The sequence below is a fragment of the Lissotriton helveticus genome, chromosome 1_1 (assembly GCF_964261635.1).
Source record: "Lissotriton helveticus chromosome 1_1, aLisHel1.1, whole genome shotgun sequence".
NCBI classification, from domain to species: domain Eukaryota; kingdom Metazoa; phylum Chordata; class Amphibia; order Caudata; family Salamandridae; genus Lissotriton; species Lissotriton helveticus.
In genome coordinates this window covers 828524185-828547403 of record NC_136057.1, presented here as the reverse complement: position 1 = coordinate 828547403, position 23219 = coordinate 828524185, and the positions used below count along the sequence as shown (strand labels likewise).

General features: G+C 44.9%; 1 protein-coding gene across 1 annotated transcript in view; it reads left to right on the top strand.

Annotated features, from left to right (window-relative positions):
• The window catches only part of EEA1 (early endosome antigen 1), a 764210-nt gene that overhangs the window by 566707 nt on the left and 174284 nt on the right, over positions 1 to 23219 (top strand). The window contains exon 24 of the mRNA XM_078674577.1: positions 19360 to 19491. Within this exon, the coding sequence (XP_078530703.1) occupies positions 19360 to 19491 (132 nt within the window). The remainder of the gene's footprint in view (positions 1 to 19359; positions 19492 to 23219) is intronic.

The window sequence follows — 23219 nt, the reverse complement described above, 5'->3', positions numbered from 1 at the left end:
GATGTCTCTCAAATTTCGAGACAGCTGTTTAGTTTTGAGCGGTTAACCATGTCTGACCATAACCTTTTTTAGGATGTGAAAAGAGATTTGGTAGTGATCCGACCAGTCGCAGGCTGAAATGTCATCCAGTTGTATAAAATCTTTAGCTATGATTAGATCAATGGTGGAGCTCATGTTGTGGGTAGGTCCCTTGCAGGACTGTGTGAAGCTGAGGTCGGAGAGGAAAACCTTGGAGGAGCACGATAACTGATCATTTGTGTCATTTCAGTATAGGTTAAAGTCTCAGAGGAAGATATGGTTGGGGGTTGGTCAGAGTATGAGGCAATGGACTCCATGATTTGCTCAATGATGAGCAGATTGTCACTTTGTGATGATATATTGTGTGGAGCAGACAGACTATCTTGCCTTTGTGCCCAATTTCTACGTCTAGGTGCTGGCAGGAGGACATAATGGCAGTTTGAACCTGTCTCCGAGTGAAGATGGAGTGATAGATTCAAACAATGCCACCCCCAACTTTCACAGGTCTATTGAGTCTGATAATCTCTTTTTTGGGAGGGACTAAGATGTCCAGAATTGGGTAGGAGGTGTCATTAAGCCAGGTTACAGTTAGGATCAGCAGGTCCAGTTCTTGCGCGAGGATGAGGTCAGAAATATCAGCTGCATGCTTCACTGCTGACCTGCAATGGAGCAACATTGATTTGATGTGCGAATAGTTGCTACTGCTTCTAGCTGAGAAGTGGCGACCTGTAGTAAGTTATTCTTGTTCACAGATCTCAGGTTAACACTTTGCCCTCTAAACTGGTCGGAGGAGGTAGTTTGGATGTTGAGTGGAGAGTGTAAAGAGAAACTGCAAGAGCTGTTGTAAGATAGTAGTAGGGAAAAAGTGTCATCAGACAAATGGTGAGTAGACCTATGGGGTCTGGAGTGATGGTTGCGGAAGAGGCCGTGTTTTCCAGAGTAGTTTGAGCGGGTTCTTGGATGAAGAAATATCCCCCCTGCGGTGTGAACCCTTGCTGGAGGCTGTGTTGATTAGTCTCAAGGGTGGGACAGTTTCCAAAACGTCTCCATCTTCAAAGAGAAATGTAGAGTGTCCTTAACAGTTTGTAGATCCTGCTTCAGGTCAGCCAACTTATCCTCAATGTCGGGCAGGCTCACTGTCAATGGGCAATCTAGCACTAGATGGTGGATGGAGCCCCTTTTGGAGAGGGGTGTCGGAAGGCAGAATAGTCTCCTCTAAAGTGCGAGAGAATGCATTGAGGGAGAGGGTGGGATCCAGCCACAATATCCTCAATGGGGGAGGGTTGCCATTGTGGACTACAGGTCTAGGGGTACCTAGTTGAAGAGACAGCACTTGGAGAGTAGTGTTAGGGGACAGAGTAGCTTTATCCTGTGTGAGGAGGAAAGTATTGGGGGAGGATGGGTTAGAGGAAGAAGTACTGGCGTGTGAGGCTGGGAGAGGGGTACGAAGACCTCTCATTTTGGTATTTAGGCAGACTTAAGTTGATATCTCCGGGTTAGGTGTATTGGTATTGCATTCACCATCTGGTCGGAGGAATTGTCAGGCTGACTGGTGCGGCGTGTGGTGGAAGCAGAATGGGTGGAGAAGGAGGCGGTATAAACAGAAGATTCCTCAACTGAGGGGAGACCTTGATTAGGTAGACTAGCAGGGACTGAATTATCAAGTGCATTTGTAATCCTTATAAAGATTCTGTCGAAGCGATCAAGATTCCGGTCCCAAGCTTGTATAAGGATGTTTCCATTATTGTGGAGGGATATGGCAAGATCAGCATTGACGTCAGGTGAGGGTAATATGGGTATTCGGAAAACATTCTGGGTTTTCCTCATTGGTTTGGAATGAAGCGTTGATGTTAAGACTTCACCATTCAACACTACTGGTAGCGTAGAAAATTCTGTCTGTAACCACAACACCCTTTGATGTGCAGACATAGGTTTCGGAGATCAGTGTTTCAGGAAAACGATCGAACACATCGTGTTGGAAGGTCTTTGCTGCTTTCTTGGAAAGGTTAGGGCGATAGGCAATCTTAAAAGCATTAAGACCCACCTTTGTCTGGATGTCCTAAGAGCCAGTGGTAGATTGTGCCATGGTGAGGATAGCTACCTGCTTAGTGGATGTGGGAGGATCTTGGATGGATCTTGGATGATAAGGAGACACCAAAAAGTAGTGTAATCCACAATTAGAGTTCAAACAATCTGTGCACATTTGCTCGTTGTTGAGAAGTCATCAGAGAGTAGTGTAATATTCACCTTTAGATACAAAGTATTTGGTGCACTACAAACTAAGTGCAAAAACCATTTTAAGATGGCTGCTCAAGTGAGAGGACCTATTTTCTATGTAGAACCCTATGCCATGGATTTACAAGCACTATTGTACTTTTAAATGAGAGGGGAGGTGAGTAAGACATATGATTAAATACAACGATCTCAGAGGGAAGACTTAACTTCAACACTTGTAAGACGTAACAAGTCCATCAAAACTGTCTACTTAAGTGTAAGGATGGAAGTCCTATATTTATTTCACACCCCCAACTTCGGCTTCCATCTTGAGGAGGAGACACCATGATGAGGGTAAAAACAAAAACAAGCATTTGCAATGCAATAGGTCTCGCATTAGGAAAGTTTGAGCTATTGATCTTGTAAATGACAATTTTTGTATTTGTGTTGGTTTTGAAAATATCTAAAATTAATAGCTTTGTCATTTACAAAGCCAATAGTTATAACTTTCGCAAATGTGACACCTATAGCATTTGTAATGCAACATGTTTTGTATTTACGTGACTTAGATGTATTGATATTACAAATAACATAGGCTTTTAATTTTTTTAAATAATTAATACTGTGGTGGCGCTGAGTGATGCTGTGGTGGCGCTGAGTGATGCTGTGGTGGCGCTGAGTGATGCTGTGGTGGCGCTGAGTGATGCTGTGGTGGGGCTGAGTGATGCTGTGGTGGGGCTGAGTGATGCTGTGGTGGCGCTGAGTGATGCTGTGGTGGCGCTGAGTGATGCTGTGGTGGCGCTGAGTGATGCTGTGGTGGCGCTGAGTGATGCTGTGGTGGCGCTGAGTGATGCTGTGGTGGCGCTGAGTGATGCTGGGGTGGCGCTGAGTGATGCTGTGGTGGCGCTGAGTGATGCTGGGGTGGCGCTGAGTGATGCTGGGGTGGCGCTGAGTGATGCTGGGGTGGCGCTGAGTGATGCTGGGGTGGCGCTGAGTGATGCTGGGGTGGCGCTGAGTGATGCTGGGGTGGCGCTGAGTGATGCTGGGGTGGTGTGGTAAATAAATAAATAATACCTCTATTTTTGGATGAATAAATGAATAACAGATAGCTCAATAAATAAGAGTCAAGATTCGAGGTAGTAGGAGTTTTGCAGGTTTAATACAGCATAAGGACAGGAACAGGACAACCTGCATAGGAATAGGATGGCAGGGCCCAGCAGCTGCTGGGGCTGGATCTGGGATGAGCGCGCTAACATTTAATAACAATACACGATCATATATACTAAAACAGTTGCATTACAATACATACGATAGGCGGAGCAGTGGGTGTGGTCAATAGCAGTCGCGAAAGATAAGGGTGAAAGTGGGTGTAACAGAGGCGTATACATAGACATGTGATGCAAACGTAACAGAATATGTCATGAATGGGGTGGAAACCATGGAGGGGGCTACCTGAGGAGCCGGGACCTCTAACCTGATGGTGCGCGCAAACTGGCAATGACGTATTACTAGGAGAAGCTGGGGGCTTCGAACTCTGTGCTAGGAGCAGAGACTGAAGTCTGGAGAGTCAGGGCGACATGTACCTAAGCAGTATCTAGTATCTGATGTTTAGGGAACATGTTGATATGAACTAAGAGTCAGGAGGGGAGAGGCTAACGGACTCTAAGACTGGAGCATGCATTATTCTATATGTAGTGCGTGATGAAGAATATTAAATGACCATTAAATGCAGTATTTCTCTTACATGGAGACGTAAAGGCTAGACAATGACGGAAACTATTGATGCGATTCAGTAGCTTTAGGAATGCAGAGAAGGAGGACTGAACTGATAACTGGAATCATAACATACTCTTGGCAGACTCAGAGGCAGAGCCAGGCTGAGCCGGGCACTGCGAGGCAGGAAGTAAGTGAAGGGTCGAGGATACAGGTGGGGGCTGTATCGCTCCTCAGCGAGGCTTCAGGAGACAGGAGACAGGAGCTGAATCTGGTGTCCAGGCCCTTCTGAGGCCTAGAAACGGGGACTTTACAATGGAATAACGTGCACACTGAGAAACGTGGCAACGTAACTTTACATAGGCCTGATATTCGTAGTATTCACGAGAACTGGAAACTGACATACTAGAGATGGACACAACTGTAATTGCGTCATTAATCGAACATAGGGAATGCATATGCATATTTAATCATGCACACATAACATATGATGGAGGACGCGTAGGGACACAGAACATGGCAAAATTTACTTTTCCACATTCCCTCCTTGTCACTACGTTTCCATCAGGAAACATCAATATTCATGATACCATCTATCATTTCATACAGTATCATTTGCTCGTCTCGAATTATCCTGGAACGGGATCTAGAACGAGGCTTGGGACTAGGAATACATGATGTAGCACAAATGCCGCAAATCGCAGGGCCACATTGTATACAGAGGCAGCAGCTGAATATGATCGCTACTGCAATACCTAGAAAGGACAAGACTTTCCATCCCCAGGCGGAAATTATATTCCAGAACCAACCGGACCATGTCCAGGTGCCTGGATCTTGGTGTAACAGATGGGCAATTTTATGGAGTCTGGTTATAGCTGAATAAACAGACGGCGCGTTATTTGGAATGAAAATGCAGCAACTAGATCCGATGACTCTACAGGCCCCGCCCCTATCGGCCAGTATGACGTCAAGGACGAGACGATTCTGTAAAACGACAAATCTCATAGCAGATTGCTCTTCGGTTAAGTTACCTAGAGCAGAGGCAGTCTCATTGACTACAGCTTCAAGGGTTCTGGTTAACCTACGGATTAGCTTACTATTCTGGATAGGTCCTATAAAGAAAAAGAAACCTCTGTTGAAATCTGTATACTGTTCTAGGGCAGTTTCAGTATAATCGACAATGGGGGACTCCCTTCTATGTCTAATGTGTACTAGATGTGTATTTCTATGATAATCAGATGGGGCTAGGAAAACTGGTGGCAGTAGGAAGGCAATGTAACAGGTTCCCTCCCAATCGAGGGGCAGACGGATATATGCAGTTTGACCACAAATAAAATAAGAATGGCGTGAAGCTTTGAAAATAGATTTCCCACTGTCACTATACTTGACAATAGTAGTACAATCGCTATGTCCTACATGTACGGAACCATTATTTCTAACACATAATTCGCCTTTGACTGGTAGTACTGAAATAGCAGGTAAGTCTGGAGTAGTATCAGACTGAACATTCAGGACCATGAAATTCGAAGAATAATTACCTAAATTGTACACTTCATTTTCTAGATCTAACCCTGTTCTGTGGGGAAGACCTTGCTTGTCTGGAAAACATGTACTGTTAAGAAAAGACATATCTGTTGAGGATGACGTTAACGTGGACCATGCTCCACACGAACCATTATGTGAAAATGGATAAGGAAAGAGTGGCAGAACTCCCTTCGGTGTCTGGAAAGGGGGGAGTCGACCACACACCCAACAATTTGTGGCATTGCTGGTCTGGTGTGAATAATGTAACATGCGGATGAAAGAATTATTTCGCATAGCGAGGCGGTAAGAGAGTTCATGAGGAGGCAGATCACTAAACGTGTGTTCTACTGTAGCATTAGCAGACTTATTTACATGAGAAACTGAAAAATACAGATAAAATGCATAACTGGTGCAGGAAATCATAATGCTGAGAAATAATATGAAACATAGAAAAACGATACATCGGATTGAGTTTTGACTAACTCTCTCACTATGGGGGTCTATTTTATACATGTCAGAAACAGTCTAACCGTTTCACCTAGGGGAGGACTTAGACAATCAAACTGGCTGACTTATTTTACTAGACCGGAGTTTCAACTTATACTCCTGTTGCGGAGTTTTCTCTAACGGGGAGGGTGCAGTATCATTGTTCTTTGCGGGACAGTCCTTGAGAATAGTACTTTGGCAATCCTTCAAATCCTGGGAAATGTTCTTTGAGACGGGTTTCAGTCCATAAAATGTCTTTACGTGCGAAAGGTGCACCCAGCCTTTGCGTCCCTCCAACTTCACGGCTGTACGGGTGGCGAGGAGGACCTGTCGGGGCTCCTTCCAGCGAGGCTCTAGCGGACTTGAGCGGTCAAAATTGCGAACCAGGACCATGGATCCTGGAACGATTTCATGCGGTGCCACCTCGGTATTGTCTGGAAATGCGGCGGCAACCTGTGAACGACAAGAGTTGAGGGCAGACATCAAGGAAGCTAGGTAATCTGTCAGCATATTACTTGAAACATCGGTAATACTTCGGGGTCTGGGTGTACCCCACATGTTAGGGGGGCGGCCGAATACGACCTCATACGGGGACAGACCTGATCTGGAATGTGCGACCATGCGCATGTAGAACAGAGCAACTGGCAGAACTACTAGCCAGTCTACACCTTTCTCTTGACAAACTTTTGCGATACGGATTTTCAAAGTCTGGTTATGTCTCTCTACGAGACCGGCTGCTTCAGGATGGCGTACACAATGGAACTTCCACTGGTACCCTAGCAAAAGGGAAACATGCTTCATTAACTCTGAGGAGAATGGCTGGCCGTTATCAGAATATACGACCCTAGGGAGTCCATAACGGGGGAAGAACTCACGAACCAACTGCTTGGCAGTGGTCGCGGCTGTGTAATCTGGAACTGGATATGCTTCTGTCCACCTGGACAAAGCGCATACAACTACAAGGACATACTTGAAACCTCGACATCGCTCCATCTGAATATAATCCATCTGGAGGACTTCAAAAGGGTGGTCAGGAGGTTGGAATCCCCCTTGTTCCACCGGGACACTTTTACCTGGATTAAACTGGCAACATATCATACAGGTACGGACTTTCTGTTTGGCTGCAGCTCGTAAATGCTTGTTGAACCAAATGTTCTGGATACTGTCTAACATAGCTTTTTCTCCTAAATGTGCTGGACTATGTGCGGTATTGATAATGACTTGAACCATAGAGTCGGGGAGAAACCATGTGGCTTTTCCCTTCGTCACCCATCCCTGATCTGTCTGTACCCCTCCTTGTTCAGACCATTTCTTGATTTCATCGGGAGTAGCATGTAACTGGATATCTATGACATCTTGAGTAGGGTCTTTAACTGTCATACATGTAGTCGGATCTGGAGTGTGTGTCGGTGTCTTATTTACTGGAATGTCTGGTGTCTGAGCTGTAAGCTTGGCTGTGCGATCTGCTAGATCATTACCTTGGGAAATGGTGTCAGTAACCTTCGTATGTGCTTTGCATTTCATAATAGCAATGGATGTCGGTAAATGTATTGCATCTAACAGAGCTTGAATAAGGAGACCATGCTGAATCTTGGTTCCATGAGAAGTCATGAAACCTCTCTCTTGCCAGAGCACTCCAAAGTCGTGTACAACTCCAAATGCGTAACGTGAATCGGTGTAAATATTAACTTTCAAGTTCTTGGCGTGTATGCAGGCTTGAGTCAGAGCGACTAGCTCTGCGGCTTGAGCGGACAGGGTGTCAATACGGTGTGTCTCAATAACTTCAGTGTCAGTAGTCACTGCATACGCGGCGACTAGTTCTCCTGTACTTGTTCTCATACATGAACCATCCACATAAAGTGTCATGTCTGGATCTGGAAATGGAATATCTGTCAAATCTTGTCTTGGCTTTGTCATGATGTTAACTATTTCCACACAGTCGTGTGTGGCAGAATTCGAAGTAACTGATGGTAACAGTGTAGCAGGATTTAAAATATTGCAGCGTCTGATTTCTATGTGTGGCTGAAACAGTGTCAATTCATAACCTGTTAAACGTGCAATTGTCAAGTGCTGAGTTTGTGTTCGGTTTAAAAGAACTTCCACGGAGTGTGGAACCTGTACTGTCAGGGAGTGTCCTAATACTATGGAATCACTTTGTCTGATAGCTAGTGCTGTGGCTGCAACTGACTTGAGGCACGCAGGCAGAGCCTGGGCTACAGGATCTAAGGTGCTCGAAAAATAAGCACATGGCTTGTATTGTCCTGCTTGATCTTGTGTGAGAACAGATAATGCTGTACCTTCGCGTTCAGTGACGAAAAGTGTAAAAGACTTACTGTAGTTTGGTGTAGCTAGAACTGGAGCTTGACATAGGGCTTTCTTTAACTCATTGAAACTGAGTGTATGTTCAGATGTCCAAGGGAGGACAGTCGATACGGCTGCCTCCTGTGTCGTTAACGGTATCAGTGGCTTGGCTAGAAATGCATACTGAGGAATCCATTGTCTGCAATAAGAAGTAATGCCAATAAAAGCACGTACCTCCTTCTGGGTCTTGGGCTGAGGAAGACTCGCTATTAATTGAATACGGTCAGGTGTCAACTGCCTACCCCTCTTGGACAGTAAGTGTCCTAAGTAGACCACTTGCTGGACACAGAATTGAAGCTTCGAAGGGGACACCTTGTGTCCCATCTCGGCTAGGAAATACAAGACTGTAAGGGATGCTCGCTCGCAAGCACGTTCAGAACGGGCTGTGATCAGTAGATCATCGACATACTGGAGCAGGGCAGTGTCAGTTGGCATGTGAATGTTGTCTAGTTGTCTCTTAAGTGCTTGACTGTAAATACTAGGACTTTCTGTGAAACCTTGAGGAGCTCGTGTGAACATATAGCTCCTTCCATTTAAACAAAATCCGAAAAGAAACTGGCTGTCTGGATGAATGGGAACACTGAAAAACGCGTTCTTGAGGTCAATTACAGTAAAGAACGTGGCTTCGGAATCGATGGCTGTCAATAGGGAAGAGATGTCTGGGACAACTGGGTACTGAGGAATAATACATTTATTAAGCTCTCGTAGGTCAATCACTAATCGATATACTGGGGGTGCATTTGGATCAGTACGTTTCATGACTGGAATGATCGGAGAATTGCATACATTGGAGTCAGTTTCTACAACCACTCCTTGAGCCATGAGCTCGTCAATAATTTTGGATAAGGCTGCTACAGCCTCAGGTGGTAATCTGTACTGTCTGATTCGTGGTAACACTACACCTGGCTTGAGAGTCACACGATGGGGTGTGATTTGCATATAACCAACATCAGTTGGACCTTGCGCCCATAGATGCTGCGGAACATTAGACAATCTGGGATCAAAATCTCGTAATACATAGTGACCCTTGAAGTCACGTAGGAACAATCGTATTCCCTCTGGGGAACAGCATATAACTGCACCTAATTCTTTCAGTGTTTTAATGCCTAACAGATTTTCTGGACATGACTTAGTAAGTAACAGATCAGTAGTGCGGGACAATGGACCTACTTCTAGAGTAACTGGCTTTGATATCTCATTTACGATAGGTTTTCCTGAAAATCCAAGGGAAACATTTCTTGAGCCTGAGAGCGGAGCCCCTGGAACTTTGGCGTGGCTAATTGTGGTCCTACTTGCCCCTGTATCAATCAAAAACTTTCTGTCTTTCCCTAATACTTGACTGTGAACATAGGGACCTTCTTGATCTACAGGTATCTCGATGAGAGGCAAGCCTACCTCCCTCTCTAGGCTGTTTCATGAATATGGCTGATACTCTGGATACTCGGACTGTGCATACTGGTACATCTGCTGTGTAACATGCTGTGTTGCAGCGATGGGCTGCGGTGCTGTAACTGTCTGTGGTGCATTCTGTGGCTGAGGAATCTGTGAAACTTGTTCTTGTCTAGGCGGACGTGGTCTTTCTTTAGTCTTACCAGTAGCTATGTTGTGTTTCAGAACTGCACACTCGTTTATAAAATGACCTGGCTGTTTACAATAATTGCAGTTCCCTTTAACGGGAGCTGCAGGATAACTGGCTTGATTCGGACCCCTCTTCTGACTGTCTTGAGGAACGGATTGTGCAACTAGTACTTTCATTTTCGTGTCTTTCATACGCTTTCTTTCGTGTTCTTGTTCTTCCCTGATTCTATTCTGGTGGTATTGGAGCATCTGTAACATCTGGGACGGGGTATTAGCTTGCCAGGTACTTTCGACTTTCAAAACTCGATTTTTAATTTGTGGGCTTGAATTCTCGACTAATTTAGTAACAAAAAGATGAGGGTATGACTCACTACTTGTCTTGAGGCCACTGTTTATGGTAAAACATTTCTCAAATCTGGAATAATAATCACTAATATCTTCGTCTTGTTTCTGTTTACAGGCTGAGATTGCATCCCAGTCTTCCTTTCTCGTTGTTAACAATCTGGGTAAAACTTGAATCAATAATTCAGGTAATTCTTTACATTTTGCTCCAAGACCGGTACCTGGTACTCGTGCCTTATCTTCAGCTTCTAGAACTGCCCAATCGATCTTTTTCTCTCCCACCTCCCATTCTTTTTCCTTGAGCTTTTCATACACCCCTGCGGGCAACAGAACCTTTAACATTTTAATTATATCTGGATACGTGTATTCTCCCATACGGAGCATGTCTTTTAATTCTCGATGGAACCCTGCTGGATCTTTATCATGACAGGGGATTAATTTTTTCATCTCTAGGAGTTCCATCTTTGTAATCGGAGTGTAAACAAACACTCGTTCTAGTTCGCCACCCGTTCCTCTAACTGGGTGGACTTCTCGTAACGGATTCTGTCTGTCCATGTAAAATGGTTTACTTTCTGGGGGTGAGACATAAACAAAATACGGGTTCAAAAACGTTCTATATTTGTGACGCTGTTCTAGAATGACACTAATTAAATCGGTACCTAAACCTTTCCATTTATACTGGAGTAACTCATTCAGGACATCGTGTAACGGACCTGGATCAGAATGTTGACCCTCATACAATGTAATGAGGTGTTGGATCATATACATACCCGCCAGTCGTTGCTCGGCTGGGGGCATTTTCAGAAACATTTGTGCCACTATTTCGTCTGGAAAAGTGGTAGAATCAGTAATCCATCGGACTGCTGATCGGACCAGTTCTTGTTCATGCATAGTACTTAACTCACTATAACCGATTCGTGATTTCAGAATGTGATCGGTAGCTTGAAATACTTGTTCTAGAGAACCTTGTTCTGGTGCTGGATGATGAAAAATAGACTTGTGTTCTAGGCGTAAATGGCGATCTGGAAATCTAGATTTTCCTACATACGCTATTCTGTCGGGATTCTCGTCCTCTACCTCTTCAGTATCAGAGTTACTTTCTTTCTCGCTTACTTGTGCTGCTTTACGTTGTTCGTGTATCCTTATTATTTCTTTACGAATCTTCTTATACATACTCTCTATAGCACCGATAGTCTTGTGCTTACCCTCGGCTATATTATCACTCCACTTTGTCAGGGTTCTCATTTCGGCTTGATCTTTGGTCGGATAATCTTGTTCTCGTATTAGACAATTAATCAAAAACTTTAATAGCATGAGCTGGACTTCAGCTTTTCTTTGGCACATGACATCACTAATACTTTCTGGATCATTCCCTGTACGGATGAAACGATATATTCTGTCTAGATCTTCTTTCATATCTGGTAGGGTGACTAGATACTCGGTCACCTTTCTTACGCGTAATGAATATAAAACCATACTATCCTCGCCTGGGACTGGATCATAGCCACATTCGTTAAGGGCTTTTCTTATTTCTGCAACAGACTGATACCTGGGCGTACGCTGTGACGCTTGTGCATGTAATTCGGCTGACGTTAAACGCTTATGTGGCGGCGGGGTTTGAGGAGTACCTCCTCCTGCGGCCCCTAAACTAGAATCGTCGACTGATCCTCTTCGTACTAGTGTGGCAGGAAATTGAAATGCGGGCTGAACTGGTATGGCGGGCTGGACCGGGGGGACCGTAACAGGTACTGCAAGGGGTACCCCGGTGTCTGGAGGAACGGGAAGTGCCTGATTTACAGGGACTGGCGGAGCGCGAACAGGATTTGCATATTCTGGGACTGTGTCGTCCAAATAGGACGAAATAAAAATATCAGCTGTGGTCGGTTTGTGACGTAGCTTGGTCGGAACTAATGGTGGCGGGAAATTACTGGATGCCTCTGGGGTCGCTTTTGGCAGGCCCTCGGCAAGAAGAGGATACATACCCTTAATAAGAGCATGCCTCTGTCTGTCTGACTGTTCGGTTTTAACTCGTTCACCAATCTCGATTAATTCCCTTTCTTGGGCTCGTTCCAAGGATTCTCTACTTAATTCTGACTTTCTGATTTCTTTTTCGGTTCTTTTATGAGCTTCTTTGCGCCATAACTCGATGGCATCTTTCTGTGACTGTCTGGCTTTCTTTTTCCATAATGCTTCTTCTACTCGCATGATGCACTCGGCATCCCATGTACCCGATACGGGCCATCTATACTTTTCTTCTAACTGTTTGGTATACTCTACCCATAAATCCAGATATAATATGCCACTTATGCCATGCTTCTGATACATAAAATGACCTGGACTGTCCCTAGGCGGAACTGGAACTGCTGCTTCCAGCAGACCCTTTCTAGTTTTTAACTGACGTAACTTAGAAAACAAGGGCATGACTGGACTGTAATCTAGACACAATACAATACACAATGAACACGATACTTATTCCCCATTCATACCACGACATTAAAATACATGAAGAACATTTAAAATAACAGTTCGGACAGAATACTACCTGGAATACGGAACACAGAATACATGAATTTTCTCGGGAACAGAACTGACTGGAACAGAAACTAGAAGCACTGCTGAAACAGTACGAAACTTACCGGTCTCATACAGAGACACGTCAGGACCCGCATCCACCGAAGTGGACACTTCGTTTGTGGGTCTGTGTACCACCAACCCACGGACCAGAGTCAATCAGATTGACCCTGTCTAGATACTACCCCAGTAACGGTACTCACCGGGCAGCAAGAACGGAAGGCCTCGGACTGGACTGGACTGCTTCGACGTCGGACGGACGAACTTCGGACTTCTGTTACGGGTGGGCCTCCGGATACCTCGGACCTTGGACTCTCGGCTTGGGCTCTGGTCGGGACTCGCCGCGTTCCTCCACCGCCTCGTCTGGATGCTGGACCGCCTCCTCCGTCTCCTCCGTGGGCCTGAGGGATACTTGAAGCAGAAATATCTGCACGTGCACGGTATGGTTCCGTCACGGCTGCCGAGGGTCAGGGGGCCGGCGTGGCTTCACCGGCGCGTGGGGAAAGGGCAGGTCCCTATTCGGGCGCCATTATGTGGTAAATAAATAAATAATACCTCTATTTTTGGATGAATAAATGAATAACAGATAGCTCAATAAATAAGAGTCAAGATTCGAGGTAGTAGGAGTTTTGCAGGTTTAATACAGCATAAGGACAGGAACAGGACAACCTGCATAGGAATAGGATGGCAGGGCCCAGCAGCTGCTGGGGCTGGATCTGGGATGAGCGCGCTAACATTTAATAACAATACACGATCATATATACTAAAACAGTTGCATTACAATACATACGATAGGCGGAGCAGTGGGTGTGGTCAATAGCAGTCGCGAACGATAAGGGTGAAAGTGGGTGTAACAGAGGCGTATACATAGACATGTGATGCAAACGTAACAGAATATGTCATGAATGGGGTGGAAACCATGGAGGGGGCTACCTGAGGAGCCGGGACCTCTAACCTGATGGTGCGCGCAAACTGGCAATGACGTATTACTAGGAGAAGCTGGGGGCTTCGAACTCTGTGCTAGGAGCAGAGACTGAAGTCTGGAGAGTCAGGGCGACATGTACCTAAGCAGTATCTAGTATCTGATGTTTAGGGAACATGTTGATATGAACTAAGAGTCAGGAGGGGAGAGGCTAACGGACTCTAAGACTGGAGCATGCATTATTCTATATGTAGTGCGTGATGAAGAATATTAAATGACCATTAAATGCAGTATTTCTCTTACATGGAGACGTAAAGGCTAGACAATGACGGAAACTATTGATGCGATTCAGTAGCTTTAGGAATGCAGAGAAGGAGGACTGAACTGATAACTGGAATCATAACATACTCTTGGCAGACTCAGAGGCAGAGCCAGGCTGAGCCGGGCACTGCGAGGCAGGAAGTAAGTGAAGGGTCGAGGATACAGGTGGGGGCTGTATCGCTCCTCAGCGAGGCTTCAGGAGACAGGAGACAGGAGCTGAATCTGGTGTCCAGGCCCTTCTGAGGCCTAGAAACGGGGACTTTACAATGGAATAACGTGCACACTGAGAAACGTGGCAACGTAACTTTACATAGGCCTGATATTCGTAGTATTCACGAGAACTGGAAACTGACATACTAGAGATGGACACAACTGTAATTGCGTCATTAATCGAACATAGGGAATGCATATGCATATTTAATCATGCACACATAACATATGATGGAGGACGCGTAGGGACACAGAACATGGCAAAATTTACTTTTCCACAGTGGCGCTGAGTGATGCTGGGGTGGCGCTGAGTGAAGCTGGGGTGGCGCTGAGTGATGCTGGGGAGGCGCTGAGTGATGCTGGGGTGGCGCTGAGTGATGCTGGGGTGGCGCTGAGTGATGCTGGGGTGGCGCTGAGTGATGCTGGGGTGGCGCTGAGTGATGCTGGGGTGACGCTGAGTGATGCTGGGGTGGCGCTGAGTGGTGCTGGGGTGGCGCTGAGTGGTGCTGCTGAGTGGTGCTGTGGTCTTGATGAGTGGTGCTGTGGTGGCGCTAAGTGGTGCTGTGGTGGCGATGAGTGGTGCTGTGGTGGTGATGAGTGGTGCTGTGGTGGTGCTGAGTGGTAATGGTGCATTGTAAGAATGGCCTACAACAGATTGTCTTCATTCAACCATCCCTTCCCTATTGTTCCTGAAGCTCGGAAAAGTCAGAAGCTTAGGTGTATAGAAAGCCGCATTGCGAGCAAATGAGTGTCGATATTGAGTACTTGGTATGTTATCACTGTACTTCAAAGATAGCAAAGAGGATTCCTATTGTACGTTTACCATAGGCAACTGTAAGAAGACACTGAAAAGCCTTGTGCTATTAATCATGTTCAACAAAACCCGGGTTCACAGTAGTAAAGGGGCATGTTATTCTCCTGCCTATGCTATCTTTGCGGCTAAGTTATTATTGGTAAGTACAATCAAGTCCGGATTCTGTGTCAGAGCTCTGAAGCTGCAGTGTGTCACTCAGGAGCATCTCTTGGCATTCTGGTTCAAGTAATGTTGCATTATAAATGGATAATTCAAAAATACAAACAACGCGCTGAAACACATAAATAAATAAACTACTCATTCCTGAAACAAAAAACTTGAGAACTCTGCCAAACTGTGAGTGAGACTAAATTGTGATTACAGAATTATGGTGTATGTATAAATTCACATCACTTACAAATGACCGTTCTCTGATTGAAAGGTGCTGCCATGATCTCAGTGACCCGCATATGCGCAACCATGCCTTCTGAGAAGTATTTAAAAGTAAACTAAAATGTACTAAACTTTCTTGCATATGAATACTCCAGCTCTTTAGATAACAATGATCGCATTTACTTTCTAATCGCGTTAGTAGAAGGTCATTCTTCCATTGTAGCCTGCACTTCACACCTGAACAGGTGCAATTATGCCCCTAATAATAAAAACTGCAAATTACATTAGTCAAATTATTACACATCTCTTGCGGTGAGCATATGATTAACCAACGTCTGCTTGGAGCTCATTACCAGCGTGACTTTAACATGGAGCTGCAAAAACATAAAACGTCGCATGGATCGAGATAGTTCAAATACCTGGGTGTGGACGAAGGAAGGCCACATCGTTTTGTCTGTATTGCATTAGAGTCTTAAGTACCCCAGCGCTGTTTTCCTCCCGTTTGCTGCTTGTTTGTGTTCTGTTTGGTGTGGTGCCAGCTGTCCCATTTCGTGCCCCTTAAGGGTTTCTAGTGATGGATTATGGTTTTTTTAATAAGCATGCCCCCCTGCCTCTCAGTATGACAAACCTAGGATTTCAAAGATAAGGACGAATAAGAAAGGCAAGAACCTTACCTGCCGACTTAGGGTGCATCTGAAACTTGTTAATCGGATTTGTGTGTTCTTTCAGATGAAAACTATAACAATCACGCAAGTGGGGCGCTCACTGCTGCCGTTCCTTTTGTTATGTCAATGGAAGCAATGGCGGGCAGCAAGGAATCGAGCGCACACCCAGTCTAGCTCTAGTTAACATGGATTGCTGAATAAATCTGGGGTTCAATGATTGGCTCTGGAGTTTATTTTCTCAAGATGATACCCTCAGAGACAGCCGTCAGTATTTTAAACAGGTACACCGCTGGGACATATTAGTGTGTGCTCCGCGCACATGCAAATCTTTTTCGAAGAGGATGCACTTATGTGCTTGTCTAGAGAAAGTTATTTAGGGCCGAATGTAGATGTTGGTGGTATATACTCCATCGCAATGGCGACGGAGTATACATACTGCCAACATGAAGGTCCGTCCGCACGATTTCAATGCAGGCCGACCTGGAGTGTGGGTTCGTACTGGTCTATAAATCCACTTTATCACAACAGTGCTGGCATCTTCTTGGATGGTGTAATACACTGATGTACCCGGGGGTGGGGGGCGCATTCCTTTGCAGTGTGAAGCAGGTGGCGGGGGCATTGTTTAGACCAGAAATAAAGTTGCAAACCATTAGGTTTAAATTAAGTTTGCCCATGTACATACCGGCAGACTCCTGCTAAAATTAAGCCCCTTGCATGGGCATGCATTAAGTCCCTGATTGAAGTAATGGTTAAACGAAGGCCACAGGTGAGGACCGCTGACACTAATAAAAATAACAGTGGTGAAGCACAGGCAACCCGGTGGTGGAGAGGATTTCACGCGCAAGGGAAGAAGCGAGCTATATTCCCATGAACCATTGCGCTGCCGAGAGTGGAAACTGGGGTGCAACGTTGGACCGTAGAGGCACTGTATAAATACTATTTTTTACCTGCAGTGACCTATGCATTGTTTAGAACAGAAATAAAGTTGTAAGCTATCAGGTTTTAAATAAGTTTGCCCATCTGAAAACTGGCAGACTGCAGCTGAAATCAAAGTTACTGAAAGACGTGGTGGTTTGGGCGCAGCTTTTGTTATGGCAAGTAAAATATTGCAGGAAGTAGGCATTTCAGGTTTTAATTTCGTTTGGCCACGTGCGTACTGGCAAAGCTTGTGTTGTGCATTATAGTTACTGAAAGACGTGGTGGTTTGTACGCAGCTGCTGTTATGGAAAGTAAAGCATTGCAGGAAGCAGGCAATGTCATCTTTTAATTCAGTTTGCCTATGTGTGTACTGGCAGACTCCTGCTGAAATTAAGCCTGACACTAAAAATAACAAAGATATAACATAGGCAACCTCGTGGTAGAGGGGAGTTCACGCACAAGGGAAGAAGCGAGGTACATTTCCATGGATGAGTGAAAGTACGGCCGGCCGGCCGTGAATAATTAGGGGAGGAGAAGAGCGCACGCTGGGGCAAGCTTTGGGAGGGAGGCTGGTGGCTTTGATGCAGCAAGGGGCGGAGCGGATCCCTTTGAAGAGCTGCTGGAGGCACCAAGCTGGGGAACAGATGGCTGGCTTTGATGTGCACGTGCGTTTTATGTCAATGCGCTTGGGTATTGAGCTTGCTTTTCACGGGCACTGCATGAAATCGCCAGTTTGGATAAGCTCTGGATAAGCCCCTATATTCTCGCAAGCTCAATGCGAAAGCGCATTGACAGGCGAGACCTAAAAAACTTAGGCCAAAATGGAAGGATGTATTCCATCCAAACATGAAGTCCGGGAAAAACAAAGTACAAGGAGTTTCACAACAAATGAGCACAACAGACTCAAGCCATGCCTCCCCAAATGCATTGAGCTGCCGGTGTAGCGGAGTTGTGGAGCAGAAGCAATTTTTATTTGTCAGGGGGGGAGGCATGAGAGTTGTGGAACTGGACAAATTCTCAATTGTCAGCTGGGGGAAGCGTGAGTGGCCACAGATGCAGCAGCAAGTTAGGGAGCAGCGACACAAACTCACAGCACCACTGTGAAGCCTGAGGAGTCCAGACACTCAGTCACCACTGCCTTCCAAAAAGCGGTGGGGGCTCAGCGAGGAGTTTTCTGGCGGCCTGGTCCTCAGGGGTTTGTGGTACCACCCCCTGGGGTGGCCTCAGACAGCAGTCGGGGGTAGCAGCAAGTCCCGGAGCAGGGACAAACTCCCTGCCCCCACAGCACAGCCTAGCAGGACATGAAGGAGACACAGCCGGGTCCTCAGGGGTTTGCGGCACCACCGCCAAGGGCGGCCGCATACACCGGTCAGGCGTAGTAGCAAGTCTCAGAGCAGGGACAAACTTGCCGCCCCCAAAACACAGCCAAGCAGGACTTGCGACGTGAAGGAGACACATCCGCCTCATAGCGAGCGGCAGGGGCCACAAGGAGTCACTGAGCACCCCAGCCGCCTCCGCCAAAATGGCCGACCCAGACCACCAAAACCTCAGCAGCGCATCCATCCGGGGCGCAGTGGGAAGTGCGAAACTAGAGCTCACCATCAGATCAGCTGGTCCAGGCGAAGCCTGCAGGCCTCATCTGGCATGAGCTCCAGCTCGCTACTGGGATCAGTCGCTCAGAACAACCGTAGGGATCCTCGAATCGTAATCAGAGCACCAATTCTGGCACTGTCCGGACGTTGCACCCTCCCAGGCTCTTCAAGGAGGTAAGTCAAACGTGATTGCAGCAGTAAGGGTTCAAAGGGACCGGCTAAAAAGGAATACTCAGCAATAAATTATCCCATGCTGTGGAGCCTCCTGGAGGTCCTGCCTTCAGGTGGCCATCTTGTTACGGTTTTTCAAGTTAAGTTCATTGTTGTTTTACTCTAGCAATTACCTCAAGGCACCTATGAAAGCTGGCTTACTTTCAACCACAACCAACAAGTCCAGTAAATTAATTAACTTTAACTAGGCCAAACAAGAGGGAATGAGAAGTCTAAGGAACAAATGAGGCTTGGTAGCAATGCATTACTTAATGGAATAGGTAGGAAATGTGATTGTTAATACAATGGTTGTTATGATCTATTTACAGTACCCTACTTGTGCTCCCTCTCATTCTATTACTAATGCTCTGTAATGTCATAATGGCAATAAAGATGTAACATTGTGTTTAACCTACAATCATGATTTTCACTCTGCTTCGATATTTTGAAGTCCAGCAAGTAAATACTCAAAGCCAACAATGAATATTGTTTTATAATCCAAAATTCCACTTTGTAATTTTTGCATAGACACTGTTGGAAGAAGAATTGTCCAGTGAAAAATCAAAGATTAGAGAAATTGAAGAGATGAAATCTAGACTGGAAGACGATATGACAAAGCAAACTAAAGTTCTGGATACCTTGAAGCAAGATTTTGAGAAGGTATAATGTGTATTTATATGTTTCCTCTTACTGACATTACAGTTTTGTGGACTAGTTGAAGCAGGGCTATTTGGTTAGCATTAAATGTATAGTTTCAGTGACATATACGAACAGTAATGACGTGTTAACATCAGTGATATACACTTCTAGATTGCATTGTTACCTAGAAGCTGCATGTCCTGGTGCAGACTCCTCACCAGTCCAGCAGATCTGCAAAGAGAACACACTATATAAGAACAGTTGAGAAAAGCTGTACTGTAATAACTGCATAACAGATGGTCAGGTATATCTTAATATGTGTAAATATATGCAAAAAAGGAGAGAACTCTGGGTAGTTCCCTCGACACCAGCGACACTCTGTCTGCTTTTCTATCAAAGTTTTTAAGCATAGGATTAGCACAGTGCTATCCACACCGAGGTGGAAATGGACAAAGTTTTTGCCATTTGTACAGCAAAGTCTTTAAGCATAGGATTAGCACAGTGCTATCCATGCCGAGCTGTAAAATGACAAAAGCCATTTACCACTCCAGGCACAATATTACAGCTTTGGATTGGTAAAATACCATCCAAGCCAACCTGAAATGAATAAAAGCAACCCTTGACACGTGTTTGATAGAAAAGCAGACATTTGAGGTGAGCAAATTTAGAGTGTCGCTGGTGTTGAGGGTGCTCTATACAGGAGCTGCCTTCCACCTAAACTTGGGAACTACCCAGAGTTCTCTCCTTTTTTGCATAATTTATGCGTCACTCTATGCCGCAAGGGAATTGTTTTCATGATTTTTTTTCATTCCAAATCCTCCGCTTATTCGCAGAACGTACTCGGACACTCCAGCATGCTGAATAAAGTTTATTTAATGGCAGAAAAACGTGTTGTTTTTCTGCCATTAAATAAACTTTATTCAGAATACTGGTGTGTCCGAGTACTTTCTGCATATAAGCGGAGAATTTGCAATGAAAATTTGGAGCCCCCGGTAGCCCGAACTCGGACTGCCCTTGTGACAATCTTTGAAATCCAACCGGGACTGGTGCGGTGATATATATTTTTTAAATATATATATCCTACATGTGTTTTTTGTTTTGCCAATACCTTTCACGTTGTTTGATGAATATTAAAGAAATGTTAAAAACTAATACAATGCCCGCTACAACTGTTGTCTTGATTGGCTGCCAAAACTTCAACCAGGAAGTGTTGGCAGCCATCTTGGGACTCGGCTTCACCAAAGATGTCAAAAATAAAGAAAAGGGGGTACAATAGATATACTCTGACCCCCTAGGTCTGGTTGCAGGTGTATCAGCTTTGCTAATTTACATTGTTTAATCTACAGGATCAAAGCAAGAGCATTGACACAGTACAGGCTGCCGAACTCCAACAGCTCGGGCTGCCATTTAGCTCCAGTCACAAATAAAACGGGTTTCTTTTAAAGTATTTGAGTTCTGCACTAGTCTAGAGGTGTGTTTTCGTGGTCTGAATTTTGGAATGGAAACTTAAACTAAAATAAAGTTAAACCATCACATAAACACGTTTATAATCGGGTTACCTCCGAGAGTAGTAAACAAATGGCTTGCCATCCCGGCCAGAAAGGGATGACAACCACAGAGCGCCTCTCCCCTGGAAGGTTATGGGTAAATTTTTCCAATTGTGTTGAAGGTGCACAAATAAAGCAACCTTTCTAAAACCCCTGCTCACAAAGGCTTTCATGTTGTAAACGTAGTGAAGTGAACCTTTAATCTTTATGTAAACACTGTCATGCGACAAATAATAGAAGTCCCCAATTAAATGGGTGACTTCATGCCCCTGTGGGCCTCCGTGGGGGGTGGGGTAGGGGGCTGTGTGCGTTTAGACAAAGAGCAGCTATAAAGCGGTTGGCCAGCCTTACTTTGCAGTCCTCAGGTGGACCTCAGGTAGCATTAGTGCGCTGACCCGCCCGCCCCCTGCTGAGGGGACAAGATGGCCAGTTAGGGCTGTGCCACTCACTGCCTCATCCCTGCGCCACCGCCCTGCCTGCTAGGTCTCGGGGTTAATGAATTCAATGTTCAGTGCGTGCCACGGCAGCATTATTGCATTTGATACTCTGCATCTGTGATTTTAAACTCTTTCAGACTGCTTTTTTTTTCATTTGAGGCAGGGGCTTTCTTTTGTAACTAGAAAGTTAGCATTCAGATATGGACACGGTCGATTTGCTTCCAAAAAAGGGAGGATTAGGGGTTCCGTTCTATTCTTAGACATGACCTCCAGAAGGTGAGGGACATGGCAGGAGCAGTGAGGGTGGTGGCCTTCTCTTTATTTAAAAAACAAAAGAAAAAAATGCATTTGGGTGGATGCGCGCACCTGCTCCATAAAGCACTATATATCTTCACATACAAAAATATAGGTAATGGCTAATAATTTTTTTGTGCCCATGTGTTTATATTATGTTTATCTTTAATATTTTTCTTTTTCTGTACGCAACTTTTTTATACCATAATCATAATTGTTTTTGTAAAAGGTGATGCTTTCTGTCACTTAGCTTACTCTTGCATTCCTGCCATGATGTTGGCCTGGTCCTGCAAATGCTGTTTTTATTTTTTAATTTTTATTTAGAGGAAAAAACATTGGTTCAGAAAAATAACACAGAAGTTTGTTAGTAATGCGACCAAACGCCTTTTTTTTGGGTGGGGTGGGGGGGGGGGTATATAGCGCAAACTATACCATAGAAATCGGGTATCATAGCGCTTTACAAGAGCACCAGTTTAGTTACAGAAGGACACATTAATTTTTGTTAGGCACGGGGAGATTAAGTGGTTTGCCCAGAATCACAGGATGTTAAGCGTCATCGCGAGACTCGAACCCAGTTCCCCAGGTGCGAGGTTGACCGCTCTAGCCGTAAGGCTACATCCTCTCCCCTTTGCATGCATTAGATGCAGCCCATCAAAAACTAAGATGTTCTAAGAAGTGGATTTCAATGGGAACAATTTATTATAATTTCCTAGATGAAGCTTTGATTGCACAATCTTATGGTGAGAATATATTGCTAGGGAGTGCACAGAAAAGGTATCAATATTTCCATTTCCTACCGTTCAGGTCATAACTTAGTGGGCAGGCCATATACCACAGCAGGGGTTATGGATGGGTTTGTTTCTTCACAGACCAACTCAACAGAATAGGTGAACAAAAAAGAAAAAAAAAACTGCAAAAGAATAAGTGGACGTGTGTGTGTGTATAATATATATATATGATGTGTCAAAGTATGAGTGCATATTTATTAGTTAAATGTGGATATATATACCATATTACAACTTAATTTATTCACAGAACACAAAATAAATGTTTAAGAAATAAATATCATAAAACCGGGAGCCCCTATTTATAACCAACGTCAGTGTGAGTTGCATTTCATTTATATAACATAATTAACTTGTTTAAGACTGAACAAATGAAGTTGGCTAGAGGATGGCAGGTTAACGCAGGTGAGGCTTTTGAAGGAGCCCTGAAGTACTCCGCTTATCACAGCTGAATGGTGGCATGGTGACGGACTGACTACAATCTGAGAGAAGGGCATAAAGCCATTGTAAGGTCTTGCCTCCAGTCCCATATCTCCTCAGCCTATGTGGATTGCTTATACATTGACATATTGGTAATAAAACCCCTCCAAGAAATATTTTTTCCATTGAAGCTCGACTTTGGAAAGCTTGACTTTGGAAAGCTTTGTACAACAAATTTTTTTTGCGGGGGGGTGGGGGCATTCTGG